This window comes from Mastigoproctus giganteus, chromosome 2, assembly GCF_048544385.1.
Source record: "Mastigoproctus giganteus isolate SK-2022 chromosome 2, ASM4854438v1, whole genome shotgun sequence".
In the NCBI taxonomy this organism is placed as follows: Eukaryota; Metazoa; Arthropoda; class Arachnida; order Uropygi; family Thelyphonidae; genus Mastigoproctus; species Mastigoproctus giganteus.
The window spans coordinates 3,216,162-3,232,710 of NC_143576.1; the positions used below are offsets into that span (position 1 = coordinate 3,216,162).

Here is a 16,549-nt window from a genome sequence, read left to right on the forward strand (position 1 = left end):
ATATTAAAAATAAATTTTATATTTAAAGTAACAATCTGTTACCTAGATGATTCAAAATCATCTAGGTAACAACCTGCTGAAGTTTAGCTATCATCTTGCAGAACACCCTGTATGCTATATAGGGCATTCTGAAAGAGAATAGCCAGACTTAAAATTTCTTTAAAGAGATATTATGTGTAAATCATCAAAGAAATTTCAACAACCTGTTTGAATTTTTAAGTGTTTACTCTTTCAATTACTAAACACAGGAACTTTCAGTTATTGCAAATGCAATATCAGTCATATGTTAAAGGTATGGCAATTATTTTATAACTGTGATGTTACATTTTCTTTTTGCCGAACAGAGACATTTGCTGAACAACTCAAATAACACCAGCCACGTAAAAATAACTCAAGGTCTTAAAAAGAACATTCTGATATCTATTAACATTACTTAATCCAGTAAATGAGCATCACTTAGTTGGTGCCATCTTTCTATTCTTCTGTCAGGATTATTTACTGTGTCAAGCCAGTGCCTCAGACGTTCACCTTTGGATTGAATACTCAATTGTAAACCACCTGTAAAAGAATGAAAAATCTTAAAAACAAACTTGGAATGGCAATGCTGCATTATATTTGGTATAAGTTTCATTATTATGTAAACAAGTGCACAATGTATTGTACAATAATGCACCATAAGTATGGCCAATTTATTAATCAAATATGAAAATTTATTTGTAATTTATTTCTATTAAAGAAAGTCTTAAAATATATGAAGTAGTAGTAAATCCTTTGAAAATCAGCACTGGCTGAATAATGATTCCAATATTAGTGATTAAAAAAAAAAAGCTATAAATCTTATGAAGAGAAAATCAAATTCTAATATTTGGATTGAGTGAAAATGTCTAAACTTCTATATTACAATCTGAAAATTTGAATTGTTATAAGATAATAGTCAAGAACTGCTAGCAATAAAATGTGGGAAAATATGAGGTCTGATCAAAAAGTTCCACTGGTTTATTTTTGTAAAAAATAAAATAGGGTAAATACAATACATTTTTACAAGTATTCAAATGATATGCAAATGTCCCAACATTCCTAGAATTTTCAGCTGTGAACCACTTGAGTTCTGCTATGACATTCTGTTGAATGTCATGAAATATTATTATTATTAGCTATACGGTGCAAGGAAGCCTGAGGCTTAGGCTGCACCAGCCAAAAAAAAATTCCCGAGTTACCCTGAGAGAGAGAGAGAGAGAGAGAGAGTCAAAAGGGAATCACCAAGAAAGAGAACAAGCCCAAATATGAGCCCCTTTTGTACTTAGCTTCTGTTTGAGTCTGGGGAAGAGGAAAAAATTGCACAGGGAAGATCAAGCAAATATACATTTGTAGTACCGTATGAATGTTTTTGGGCCAAAAATTCTTGAATGGAGAGTGTGCAGGAGCATGGTCATGGTGGAGAAACTGTCCACCATTTTTAAATAGCTGGGGCATTTGAAAATCTAGCATAACTCTTTGATCGTCATTAAACAAATGATGGAATTATTTTGAATTGTTAAGATATCTATTCATCAAATAAATTTTGCTAACATGATAGGACAGACTTGAAATTTGTACAGAATGAATAGTTGTTTAGAAGAAAAGTAATGCCAAGAGTGAAAGAGAAAACCCAGTTTTTTAAAAACAGAGGAAGCCGTATTTCTGATGGGCTTATGCCAAGAGTGAGTAGTCAAAGTAATCCCTAATAAAGATATGTGATCTTGTCTACAAATCGAGTGTCATTGAAGATAAGCATAGGAACAGTAGACTGTATTATGAGATAGAAGACACAACTAAGCAACAAGGATTGAGATTAATTAAATTATTTTTCTGCATTGAAGAATTACATAAAGACCGGCATTTAAGGAATTGGTGGTGTATATTTCAGAGGTTGAAAATGTTAGTGCAGGACACGTTTTCTCAAATGGGAAGGTGGTATCCATGGTTTTGTTGATAATAGCATCAACAAAACCATGGAGAGTTTTCACTCAGTGAAAGAAAGTCATTAATATACAGAAGGGAAAGTGTGGGAGAAAGAACTGAACCCTAGGTAACACCAGCATTATTGGAGAAATTAGAAGACAACCATCTACCATCATTCACAGTAAGCAGTCAAAGAGAAAACTGGATACCCAATTGCAAAAAACAGTTGACAATCTGTAAGAAGAAAGCTTGTTTAGATGACCTTCATGACAAACATGATCAAAAGCCTTAGAAATACTAAGAGCAACTGCTTTAGTTTTGTCAAACTTTTCCACTTAATTTAGTATTAGCATTAGTTGAGGCATACAATGCAAGAAAGCAAGCTTATGTAACATCAGCCAAAAAAAAAAAAAAAAAACTTCCCATTTCACCAATCCATTCACTCCAAATGCTTGTCTAGCTCAGCCGTAAATTTCTTCAAGCTATCAACTTTTCAACTTTCAAGAGATGAAAGTGTCTTCTAGCAATCAACTACCCGCTGGCTAAAGGAAAATTTCCGCAGATCTATTCTACAACTGTCTTTCCTCAATTTGAATCTATGCTCCCTCAGGTTCGTAATCTGAGAAAGAGGAAGAATCCCTTCAGCAATGAGCTTGCTCAACCTGTTCAAGGCCTTATACTCCTCAATCAGATCACTTCGCAGGTGCCTAGTCTCCAGACACTACAATTTGCAGAACTTAAGCCTATCTTGGTAAGAGCACCCCCTTTGTTCCTCTCACCACTCTAGTTGCCCTTCTTTGTATTTGTTCTAGCAACTTTACATCCTTCTTAAAATGGACCCTCCAGACCTGTACACAGTACTTAAGGTGAATCCTGACCATTGCCTTGTACAATGGGATAATCACCTCCTTGTTCCTGCTAGCAAAATTCCATGATCTGCTTTGGCAGCCCATCTGCATTGCTCAGACAACTTCATATCTGACTGCACAATTAACCTCAGGTCTTTTTCATTCTCCACTGCCCTGAGTGAAGTACTACACAGTTGGTACGTTTCTCTTGGGGTTACTGCTACCCATATGCAGTACTTTGCATTTGTCAATGTTAAACTTCAGTTGCCACTTCTCAGACCATCTGCCTAACTTATCTAAATCCTGTTGCAGTAGCATACTGTCTTTACTGTCATTAACAACCCTGCCAACCTTTGTATCATCTGAAAACTTGGATATTAAGTCTGATATACCTTTATCGATATCATTGATAAATACACAAAACAAGAATGGGCCAGCACCGAACCCTGGGGGACTCCACTAATAACATTATTCCACATAGTCCATTTATTATCACTCTCTGCCTCAACCATCCTTTTATCCATTGCAGCAACTTGCCCTTAATGCCATACCGCTCCAATTTGTACAGTATCAAAAGCTTTCCTGAAATCCAAGTATATGATATCATAATTATTTTTTGCATCCAGTTCCTTTGTGACCACATCATAGTATGCAATCAAATTGCTCAGACAAGACTTCCCCTTAACCCATGCTGTGTGTGTGTGAACTATTACTGCAGTCTTGTCTAGGTGATCCTATATCACCCCTTTAACTAGTGACTCCATTATTTTCCTAGGAACATAAATTAAACTAACAGGTCTATAATTATTTATATCGCCCTTTGCACCCTTTTGTGAATAGTATCTAATCAAATTGGTCAGACAAGACCTCCCTTAACAAACTCATGCTATGTCTGAATTATTACTGCAGTCTTGTCTAGATGATCTTGCAATGCTTCTTTAACCAGCGACTCCATTATTTTCTCCAGAACACAAGTTAAATTAACAGTTCTGTAATTATTCTTGTCACCTTTTGAGTCCTCTTTGTGAATTGGTGATACATTTGTACACCTCCAGTCCATAGGATCTTGGACCTACTTGGATATACTTGGATCTTAGAAAGGCTTTTGATACTGTTGCACAGGAAAGACTGCTGCACAAATTGGAGCAGTGTGGCATTGGAGGCAAATTGCTGCTATGGATAAAGGGGTGGTTGAGGGGGAGAAGACAGAGAGTGGTAATCAATGGACACTGCTCATCGTGGACTAATGTTATTAGTGGAGTCCCTCGGGGTTCAGTATTTGGTCCTTTATTGTTCTCTGTATTTATAAATGATATTGATGATGGTATATCAAGCTTAATGTCCAAGTTTGCAGACGATACGAAGGTTGGCAGGGTTATTAATAACGGTAATGACAGTATATTGCTGCAACAGGATCTGGAAAGGTTGAACAGATGGGCTGAGAGGTGGCAAATAAAGTTTAACATTGACAAATGTAAAGTACTACATATGGGAAACAGCAATCCCAGAGCAACGTATCAACTCTGTGGTACTACACTGACAGTGGTAGAGAATGAAAGGGACCTGGGGGGTGGTTGTGCAGGCAGATATGAAGTTCTCTGAGCAGTGCAGATGGGCTGCAAGAGTAGCTCATGGTGTATTGTCAATGATATATAGGAATTTTTCTAGCAGGGATAAGGAGGTGATTATTCCCTTGTATAAGGCAATGGTCAGGCCACACCTAGAGTACTGTATACAGGCCTGGGGGCCTTATTTCAAGAAGGATGTAGAGCTGCTGGAACGAGTACAGAGAATGGCAACAAGATTAGTGAATGGAACAAAGGGTGCTCTTACGAAGAAAGGCTTAAGTTTTGCGAATTACAGTGTCTGGAGACTAGGCACCTGCGAGGGATCTGATAGAGGTGTACAAAGCCTTGAATGGTTTGAGCATGCTCAATGCTGATGGGATTCTTCCTCTTGCTCAGAATAATCACCTGAGAGGGCATAAGTTCAAATTGAGGAAAGACAGATGTAGGATAGATGTGCGGAAATTTGCCTTTAGCAAATTTCCGCACAACCACCCGCTGGCTTTAGCCAGCGGGTGGTTGGTAGGTGGAACAGACTTCCATCCCTTGTCGTGGAAGTTGATAGCCTAAATAAGTTTAAGGCTCAGCTGGACAGGTATTTCGAACAAACAGAGGGGTGAAGTGGAAGTGGTTATTTTTTATTTATTTATTTTACTTTATTTTTTTTTTGGCTGATGCTGCATAAGCTTGCTTTCTTGCATCAAATGCCTCTGCTAATGCTAAAGGAAACTCTCATAATTATGGGTAAGGGTTTGCTTACTTCCTTTGCTGCCTCCTTTAATATAACTGGACAGATCCCATCCACCCCAGGTGCCTTATGTTTAACTTCAACCATTTTTTCTCTACTTTGCTCTCAGTTATTACAAAATCACTTAGCTCCCTGTTCGAATTTGATAAAATTTTGACATTCCCCTCATTGAATAACTTCTCATGTGTGAATGTAGATGCAAAATACTCATTCAGTTTATCACCTACCTGAGCATCATTATCAATAATCAAAACATGTATGTTATGTGGACTAATCTAATTCATCCCCTTTCCTTTTTGAGTTTACATAAGTAAAGAACTCTTTGCTGTTTTTCGTTGTATCCTTTGTCAAAGATTTCTTGTAATCTGCTTTGCCTGCCTAACTTCCTTTGTGACTTGATTACAGACTAGCTTATATCCATACATTTGTCCATATATGGGTAATATAAGACAATATATCACCAGTGGATTAACACTGATGAATCTATATTAGTGATTACTGATCACACGGAAGATTGAGATAAAAAGAGGTGAGGGAAGTTGCAGTGGGACGATAATGTTACCCCTCCCCCAGATTAAACAGAAAAACCACAATATGCTAAATATAACTGCTTATATTATCAGTTTATCAATAGGACTATGAGATTATGCAGTAAACTAAAATGGATTTCTTTGAAAACTTCAATAATTTTAATCAAACTGTACTAAAAGTTTTTAAATATTGATTTTATTTGTGCTTTATTTTATATGATATCCTTGGATTATTTTGTTTAACTTTATTTTTCTATTTTTTATATGAATTTCTTCTTCCTCATATCTCCTTTGCATCATTACTATATAGTTGAAATTTTTTATGGACAAACCGAAGTTTGTACATTGGCATCATTATTGCAATGATTCAAATGCACTAACTGGTGTTATAGTTTAGATTTCACGTAGTTTGAGGCTTTCTGCCCTAAAACAGAATAAGTATTTATAAAGGTAAGTATACAATGCATTATGATTTATAAGATTTATAAAAGGTATCAGTCTTTCATATAACAACAACAGATGTGACTTTAGATGTCAAGTCCTGCTGATCTCTTAGGGTAGATAGTCACAATTAAAAAAAAAGGAAATATTATTTATGAAATATATAAAAATGGGTTTTTCTTTACATTCTGGTGGTTTTTTAGGAACTGGCTGGATATGAGCAAATTTCCAAACAGAAAGAAAAACACCAGTGGAATAAGAAATTATAAAAGTGGACACAAAAAAAAATACTAAGCTCAGGGAACACTGATTTTGAAAAATCAGTGGAAAAATACAAACAGGATCTGGAGCTTCTTTGTCATGAAATTGCTTCTCCTGTCATCCTTTTGATGGAAGGCCTCAGAAAGGATTGAGTGGAGTAAACTGGAATGGTAGGAGGCGTTTACCAAGCATGTCAATACAAGCATTAAAAAAAATTAGGATGCTAATAAGTCAGATTTATCTTCAGCTGAGGTGGCAATAGAACCATCAGGTTTCAACATATTAGTATTATCATTAGTAAAGCACATGATGCAAGAAAGCAAGCTTATACAGCATCAGCCAAAAAAAGAAAAAAAAAACCAAATCTTCTAATTTTACCCATCCACTCGCTCCAAATGTTTGTCTAGTTCTGTCTTGAATCTATTTAAGCTATCAACTTCTACAACAACAGATGGAAGTTTGTTCCAGCAATCAACCACACGTTGGCTAAAGGCAAACTTCCACACATCTATCCTATAACTGCCTCGATAGTATCAGCAAATATTCTTGCACCCTTTATATTTAGGTGTATCCCATCCCTGTAGAATCAGTCTCTCCAGGAATATGTGGAAGTATAGATGGACAAAAAACTTGTGGCCAATAATTTTGGGAAGAGACCAGAATGGTAGATTACCATTTGGACAAGAAGCAAGTGTTTTACTCATAGCCTACTCAAAATCTAGTTATTATTATTGCTCTTATATTATTTTTCCCTGATTAGGGGATTCCACTCCATGACGGATACTGCTACCAAGTACATAGGGTGGTTGTAATGTCTGGTGTTACTGTTGGTCGAGAAAATCTCTGACTATCCTACAGGTGTTCAGGATTGTGACTTTCTGGAGTTCCTTGTAGGTGTTCTCTGGGAGAACACCTACAAGGAACTCCCAAAAACTCTACAAAGAACTCCTATTGTTGTTAGGCTTATTATCATTATTATTAATATTAGCCATATGGTGCAAGGAAGCCTGAGGCTTATGCTGCACCAACCCAAAAAAAATTTCTTAGTTACACTGAGAGAGAGAGAGAGAGAGAGAGAGAGAGAGAGAGAGAGAGAGAGAGTCAGAAGTAATTAAAAGGAAATTACCAAGAAAGAGAAGAATGATGATATCCAGCTCAGGACCAAGCCTGTACTAACCAGATGTGAGCCTCTGATTAATCAAGAATATGATTAATAACTGCTTCACAATTTTTGCTACAATTGTGAGTATTCATGGGCTGAGAAATGGCAGTTGAATGAATGGTATTTTTTCATGGTCTGAGAAATGGCAGTTAAAGTTTAACATTGACAAATGGAAGGTGCTGCGTGTGTGTTATGTGTGTTATTTGGTTTTTAGGAGCATTAGCAACTAAGGCCATATTGCTCCGGGAATATGCGGTGGTCATTCCCTGACCTTTCCGCATCCTCCGTATTTGGTGGTGACAGGCTCGAACCCGGGTCTAATCAAGAAGCGTGGGAAGGTGCTGCATATGGGTAGCAGTAATCTAAGAGTAACTTATCAACAGTGTGGAACTACACTCAGGATAGTAGAAAACGAAAAAGACCTGGGAGTAATTGTGCCGTAAGATATGAAATTCTCTGAGCAGAGCAGACTTGCTGCCAGGAAAGTTCATGGGGGTTTTGTCAATAATATACAGAAACTTTGCTAGTAGGGATAAGGAGGTGATTATTCCTTTGTACAAGACCATGGTTGGTTCTAGGTATTTTTGGCGTAAACATCTTTGCCACAAGCATTTTCACCGTAAGGCAATTTTGCCGTAAAAGATAAAATAACGAAAAATAAAAGAGGGACATTAAAAAGGACATAATTAAACATGAAAAATTAATAATAATTAAAAAGACTTTATTGTGAAAAATGAAAATACAAAATATTTGAAAACATTTAAAACGTGTGTAGATTCCTGGCAGTACTGCGCAAATAACTGATTTTATTTTGTGGATCATACCTAAGCACTTGTCTTCAAAGTCTTTTGTTCATAGTATTATACATTTTTTTGCTTGTTGATTCATCTCCTCGTTCGGCATTGCACTTTCTTTTTTGCAAAAATTTCTTCCTTCATTAAGAGAGGTATCAGTTTCCAAATACTAGGATGCATATTTCAAAATATGAAACCAACTCTTCGGGCAAATCATCTGTCAGCTCCATAAAGCCAACAATAATATCACTAACTTGAAGAAATGCTAACGTATGCATTTAATTTTCATGTTAAATTTGGCATCTGTTTGACAGCGCAACTTTTGTCCAATATCAATGATTTTGTGGTAAATGTTTTTTGCCATATGAAACAAACAACTGGTTTTAGTTGTATTTGGGTACATATAAGAGAAAGCAATGATACTTCCTTTCTCAAAGTTGATCATTAAGGATTCAGGATTTAATGTCGGATGTAAGTTCTTTATGATATAAAAAAATTTGCTGTAAGTCTTTTCAGATTTCCCTGGAAGTAAAATGAACAGATGAGTGATGCTGCTATTTCTTCTTCTTATTATTATTATTATTAGCTATATGGTGTGCAAGGAAGACTGAGGCTTATGCTGCATAAGCCAAAAAAAAAAATTCTGAATTACTCTGAGAGAGAGAGAGAGAGAGCGAGAGGAAAACAAGAGTCAGAAGTAGAAGGGAATCATCAAGAGAGAAGAATGATGATATCCAGCTCAGGACCCTGGGTGTGCCAAGCCAGCTGTGAGCCCCTGGGGTTAAATATTATATGTTACATATATAACTGGTAGTAAATATCTGGACTACATTTAAATGTTTCATCACATGCCCAGTACTTATATTTCACCAAATCATCTAAGCCAGATACGAAAATTCTGTCTACATCATGTTCTCCACTATCAAATAACAAAAATTTTTCACCGTTTTCAAGAAACTTATACTCATCAGGAATCGCAAAACTATTTCTTTTTTTGGGGATAGGAGTTTGATTCATCTTTTGCCTCCAGCTTCTAATATCACATGATAAATTTGGTAAAGACCGCATTAGAAAACAAGCTGTTGTATCTAAATTAGCTAAAGAATTGATAATTAATGCTCCAAAGACTTGTGAATTAGTAGCCACCTCTTTTATATTTGCCATAACTTGGTATTTAGGATTAGCATTAGCAGAGGCATATGATGAAAAGCAAGCTTATGCAGCATCAGACAAAAAAAACCCTCCCATTTCACCTCTCCATTTGTTCCAAATGCCTGTCCAGCTCAGCCTTAAATTTATTTAGACTATCAGCTTCCACAACAAAATATGGAAGTCTGTTCCACCAATCAACCACCTGCTGGCTAAAGGCATATTTCCGCACATCCATTCTACAACTGTCTTTCCTCAATTTGAATCTATGCCCCCTCAGGTTCTTAATCTGAGCAAGAGGAAGAATCCCATCAGCATTCATGTTGCTCAACCCATTCAAGGTCTTATACACCTCAATTAGATTACCTTGCAGGTGCCTGCTCTCCAGGTGCTGCAATTTGCAGAACTTAAGCCTTTCTTGGTAAGAGCACCAATCTTGTAGCCCTTCTTTGTACTTGTTCTAGCAACTCTACATCCTTCCTAAAATGAGGCCTCCAGACCTGTACACAGTACTCTAGGTGTGGCCTGACCACTGTCTTGTACAACGGGATAATCACCTCCCTGTCCCTGCTAGGAAAATTCCTATATATCATTGACAAGACTCCATGACCTGCCCTGGCAGCCTATCTGCACTGCCCAGCAAACTTCATATTTGACTGCACAATTACCCCCAACTCTTTTTCACTTTACACTTCACTAAGTGTAGTACCACACAGTTGATATGTTTCTCTTTGGTTATTGCTACCCATATGCAGTACTTTACATTTGTCAATGTTAAACTTCAGTTGCCACCTCTCAGGCCATCTGCTCAACTTTTCTAGATCCTGTTGCAGTAGTGTACTATCATTACTGTCATTAACAACCCTGTCAACCTTTGATTCATCTGCAGACTGGACATTAATCCTGATATACCTTCATCAGTATCATTGATGAATATACAAAACAACAATGGACCCAGCACCGAACCCTGGGGATCTCCACTAATAACATTTGTCCATGAAGAGCAGTGTCCATTGATTACCACTCTCTGTTGTCTCCCATTCAACCATCCCTTTATCCAATGTAGCAACTTACCCTTAATGCCATACCTCTCCAATTTGTACAGCAGTGCCATAGCTTTTGGTTTTGATGGGTGGGAGGGATGATTTGCAAGGTGATATGTTATCATTTTTTAGTATAGTATGCAATCTGGCTTTACACTCTCTTATTTAATACTTCCAGTAAGTTTTATCACCGTATCATCCACTATTTTAAGACTACCACATCTACTCGTCACTATAGACCGGGGTTCGAGCCCGTCACCACCAAATACGGAGGATGCGAAAAAAAGAGGTCAGGGAATGACCACCGCATATCCCGGAGCAATATGGCCTTAGTTGCTAATGCTCCTAAAAACCAAATAACAACAACAACAACAACTCGTCACTGTATAGACAATTGTGAGGGCTAAGATTTATATAATATAAAAATGGGGATACTGTGAGAACTGTCAGTATCCCCATTTTTAAACTGTCAACTAGCTTAAATATATTATGTCTGCCGAAGGTGATTGATTCGTCAATGGAGAAACCGCGAGAACTTTGTCAATGGAGAAATGAAACCAAACTGTCAATCAGTTATTTTATTTTTTATTTAATTTTTATTTTAATAATAATATAATTAATATTATTAATAATAATATAAAAATGGGGGGTACTGTGAGAACTTCGTCAATGGAGAAACCAAACTGTCAATTAGCTTAAATACATGAAGTCTGCCAAAGGTGATTGATTCGTCAATGGAGAAATGAAACCGAAACTGTCAACCAGTTATTTTATCTTTTACAGCAAAATTGCCCTATGGCAAAAATAAATAAGAGATCTTTATTGTACAGTTCACTGGTACACGCAGGTACCACAACCCTACAATACCCTTCATGGCACCATGCCAGGGGTTAACAAGCGGCAGAGATAACCTCGCCGGGATTAATGAAGGTTAATTATAGGCAGATTATATAAAAAAAAAAAAAAAAAAAAAAAAGTACTCATAGCCGATAACAATGATTTGGAAGGAAAACTAATACAAAATAACAAAAATAATACAAATTGTGATAACAAAAGATTTTCCTCGAGTCCAGTTTTCTGAGAGTTTCTTTCCCAGCCATAACGATCTGGGATCAGTTGGTAGTTCTGGAGACCATGCACAGATCTAGGATGAGCTGTCTATACTTTTTTATCATCTATGATTTTAAATAAGTCAGCATCCAGGGATTAAACCAGATGGAGCTTCTGATAAGGGGAGGAACCGATCTTTCAAATGTAGCCTCGAAGGAAGAGCAAGAAGCTTGGGAGTGGAGCGGAGAGCTGGTTGGGGAATCCGCCAGCACACGGTGTCCCAAACATTGGGTGCCGAGACTCTCCCAGCAATCATTTTTAGGGTGAAGATGAGTCTTCTCTCGTGCATTAATGCTGAAAACCTGGTTAAATTCAGCGCTTTGGCCATCAGTGTTGTGCGCTGCTGTGGTGGGAGATGACACTTCCAGGTTGCCCACTTCAGGAGCCAGTATTCAGCAGCTTTTAATGGTTTAATTGTGGTGTCTGCAGCTGAGCCCCACAACTCTACTCCATACAGTACACCTCCGAAAATCATCATCCTGATATACATTTTTATCAGGTTTCTGTTGTGAATGTGTAGCAAGTGCTGCTTGGCAACCCACCGTTTCTTGTTGACTTTAGTACAGAGTTCTATATGATGATGGAATCGTAATTTTCTGTCGAAGATTACACCCAGATCTCTTTTCTTTTCAATGCAGGGGATCGGGACTCCGTCAATCGCAGGCTGAATTATGGTTGGTGTCGGTTTAAGTGAGAATACCATGATGGCAGATTTCTCAGGGTTCACTTGCAGGTCAAAATTCGTGAGGTACTGCTGTACTTCGGATAAGTTATATGGCAAATGTTATATGGCGAAAATTTTTGCGGCTAAGATGTTTATGCTGAAAATACCGGACACGGCCATGGTTAGGCCACATCTAGAGTATTGTATACTGGTCTGGAGGCTTCACTTTTGAAAGTATGTAAATCTGCTGGAATGGATGCAGAGAAAGTCAACCAGATTGGTGAAGGGAACAAAAGGTACTCTTATCTAGAAAATCTTCAGTTCTTCAAACTGCAGCATCTGGAGACTAGGCACTTGTGAGATGATTTAATTGAGTGTTTAAGGCTTTCAATGGATTGAGTAAGCTGAATGTGAATGGCATTCTTCCTCTTCCTGAGATTACACAAATTTAAGTTGAGGAATGATGGTTGCAAGATAGATGTGCAGAAGTTTGCCTTCAGCCAGCGAGTAGTCGATTGTTGGAACAGGCTTCCATTTGTTGTTGTGGAAGTGGATGGTTTGAGTAAATTCAAAAAGAAGAACTACACAAATTCTTGAGGGTCATGAAGGGTGTGTGCGTGTGTGTGTGTTTTGGCCGATGCTATATAAGCTTGCTTTCTTGAATCATTTGCCACTACTACTACTATGGAGGGGAGTAATTCTCTCTGTGGTATGTACACCATACCACAGCTCCTGTTTATGTTGGCTCACATCTTTATGATCACCAGATGTAGGGCTTGCACAAGGTATACCCTGAATCAATAATAGTCCAACACAACATAATCGCACTCCTTTTACCTCCATTATATCTTATATCCTTTATAAGAGTATTCCTTAAATTTCTTATATGAGTATTAGCATTAGTGTTATTAGTGGTAAATGATGCAGGAAAGCAAGCTTATACAGCATCGACCAATAAAAAAAAAAAAAAAAAAAAAAACTTCCCATTACATCTGTCCATTCTGACCGATAATTTGCCTGTGTTCCTTGACTTTATTTAAGCTATCAACTTCCACAACAATAATAGATGGAAGTTTGTTCCTGGCACATAATGGCCTATAGCTGCTGCTGTTGCATTGTAAAACCAACAAAAACAATAAGTTTGTTCCAGAAATCAATCACCTGCTGCCTAAAGGCAAACTTCACATCTATTCTGCAGCCATCTCTCCTCAATTTGAATTTATGCCCCTCATGTGCATAGTCTGAGCAAGAAGAAGAAGAATTTCATCAGCATTGAGCTTGCTCAATCCATTCAAGTCTTTAAACAACTCAATCAAATCATCTCACAGGCACCTAGTCTCCAGATGTTATAATTTTCAGAAATGAAGTCTTTTTTGGTAAGAGCATTCCCTTGGTTTCTGTCACCAATCTCATTGCCCTTCTCTATCTTTTGTATTCCCTTAAATCTCTTGAAGTGGAAATAAGATTTTTTTTTTTTTTTTTTAAATGCTGTTAACTTTGATGGTCAAAATAGGACTGATTACTGCTCTTCCTCCATGTACTTGCACTGGCAGTTGGCAAGCATATGGTGGAAAAGATACCTCAAGATGGGACTAAAATGTCAGCTTGATATCAAACACTTATGCAAAATGACTTCAGTAAGAGTTCTTGTTATTATTTATTGGTATTATCTGTATTATTGGTATTATTTGCACTGGCAGTTGGCAAGCATATGGTGGAAAAGATACCTCAAGGTGGGACTGAAATGTCAGCTTGATATCAAACACTTATGCAAAATGACTTCAGTAAGAGTTCTTGTTATTATTTATTGGTATTATCTGTTCCTTTGGAACCAGATATGAAATATTTTGCCCTGTCTTGATTTTCTGTAGTTGTTTCCTGTTCATGCTCTTGGATGCCTCCACAATTCAAGTGCCAGTTTCATTACAGGGCATTCCTTGATGTTATGGTATTATCCTCCAAGTCAGCAGAAGCAGGAAGCCACTACTTATCTGAGAGTGACCATATTTATGGCACCTAAACAGTGCAATGGATTAGGAATATAGGCTCTTACTGGCCAGTTTAGATATTCTGCCTTGATGGAAGTGAGTAGTAGGGCTCATAATACCAGTCAAAATCTTAATACTGGTATTTCGGTATTTTTTATTTATGAAACCAGGATACTGGTATTCCAAACTTTTTCTTCATTTACTGTTGACTTATAACATACATCTGTTCTAAGTGTATACCATTGACCAAACAAAGCTTCTGTTTGGCATCAATTACTTAATCAAATTTTGTCATAACTGATGCACCATCAGTTGTTACACAAGTTATGTCTTTAGAAAGATAGCGACCATATTCACCTATTTTTTTTTTTCTACAAGTTCTAAGCAATTCTTTGCTGGCATAATACCATACATATATTTAAATATTGTCTATTGCATACTGATATCCACTCATCAAAAACTAAATCTTTTGCCTTCTGTTTTAAGTCGAGCTTTTCATTTACTATGTAAATGAAAATGGTAGTATTTCATTTACTACCATTTTTCGAATATGACTGCTATAATCCAGTACCATTTTTTAATGGTTACTGGCAATTTGGGTAAATCTCTAAAACCTATTGCAATCAATCCTTTTCTGATATTAACAGGAGTAGAGAAAATATGGAAAGACAAGCCATAAGCTGTCATACGAGCCAGTACTTCTGACAGTTTTTCTCTTTTATTGCTCTTGATGTAATCAGCCAATAAAAATTTCAGCTTTGCCTCTTTTGCTGTAGTAAGTTGATGTTCATCATTCTCTAAATTAGATGCCAGCACATATCTTTTTCTTAAAGTACATTGTGTATTGTCTTCAAATGTATATGGAGTCCACTTGTAGATCCCCACGTTCAATTTATTTCGAACATTTTTTACATTGTGCTAGCTGACCATTTTTTCTATCAAATAACAAAACCACACTGAAGACTTATCACTTCCTTTTTCTGCATTCTATGAAGACATTTTTTGTGTCCATTGGGCCTGTAAATATAAAATTAATTTAAATTAATAGCAATTCAAAATTAATCAAAAATAAAAAAGTACTACCTTTTTGACTATTTATGGCACCATATCTGTATTAATGAAAGAAAGGGATTAACATTTAAGCTTGATGAGGAAACCAGATATAAGTTTCATGATGTTTTCAGGTTTCTGTTACATTTGTATTGTGTATAACAACCCTCAGTTGTAAATTCAGTAATATTAAATAAATATATTTTTTAATATATATTTATTTAATATTAAATAAATATTAAATATTAATATTATTTAATGTTTAAAAATATTTATATTTTTTAAAACTAATATATTTTTTAAATAAATACCTTAAAACTGGTATTTTTGTATCAATACTGATATTTGAATATCGAAAAAAAATTACCGGGATCCCAAGATATTGGTATTGTAAGTCCTAATGAGTAGTTTAAGACTATTAAAGTTGGGATTAGTTCGCCTCTTATTAGCTGGCTTCTTAGCTGCTAGCATTCCATGGTCTCTCAATTCAGTGAATATCTCCTCTTAAAATGTTTCAGGGTACTTCAATTTAGCAACTATGCCATGTGATGTGTAAGTATTCTATGTGTACTTACTTTTAATAATTGCAATATCAGGAGATGTTAGTTTTGGAAGCAGTTCAAATAAAGTTGCCCAATATAAGTCATTTTACCAACTTCTGAGAACCTATCAACCCATTAAGACCCTTCTGAATGAAGAAGGGTGACACCATGCCAATCTTCTTTTCTCCTGTAGAACACAAAAAAAAAAAAAAAAAAAAGTGCAGGAGGCAGTGAATCTGTTTAGTATTTATTTTTATTAGCTCTATTTTCTTCATTTTCTTATCAGGCAGAGATCTGATAGAGGCTCCAGGGTAACAGGAAAATTTTAAATTAATCATAGGAGTAATTAAAGTAAAAGTAAAAATTCAATGCTTTTACTCTTCACCCACTTACAGATTAACAAGTATTGTATATATAAGTGGGCTATCAAAGTTACCTAAGCACTATAACTACACATCCAAATTTTGATTCTATCTCAGGAACAAAAGGAATGTGATCTGTTGGAATGCATTTGAACCCGACAGCTTATCAGCTGACCCTGTTGGATCACATCAAGACCTCCCATCTTGACTGAAGTAATGTATTATAGCTGTGTTTCCAAAACCACCAGAATGTAAAGAATAACCCTTATTAAATTAGGATCTCCCATCTTGACTGAAGTAATGTATTAAAGCTGAGCATCCGAAACCACCAGAATGTAAAGAAAAACCCAT

At 36.4% G+C, this 16,549-nt stretch overlaps 1 protein-coding gene across 1 annotated transcript in view; it reads right to left on the reverse strand.

Annotated features, from left to right (window-relative positions):
• Positions 1 to 433: 433 nt before the first annotated feature.
• The window catches only part of LOC150089119 (rabphilin-3A-like), a 251,552-nt gene continuing 235,436 nt past the window's right edge, over positions 434 to 16,549 (reverse strand). Inside the window, exon 16 of the mRNA XM_090388013.1 lies at positions 434 to 558. Within this exon, the coding sequence (XP_090244139.1) occupies positions 434 to 558 (125 nt within the window). The remainder of the gene's footprint in view (positions 559 to 16,549) is intronic.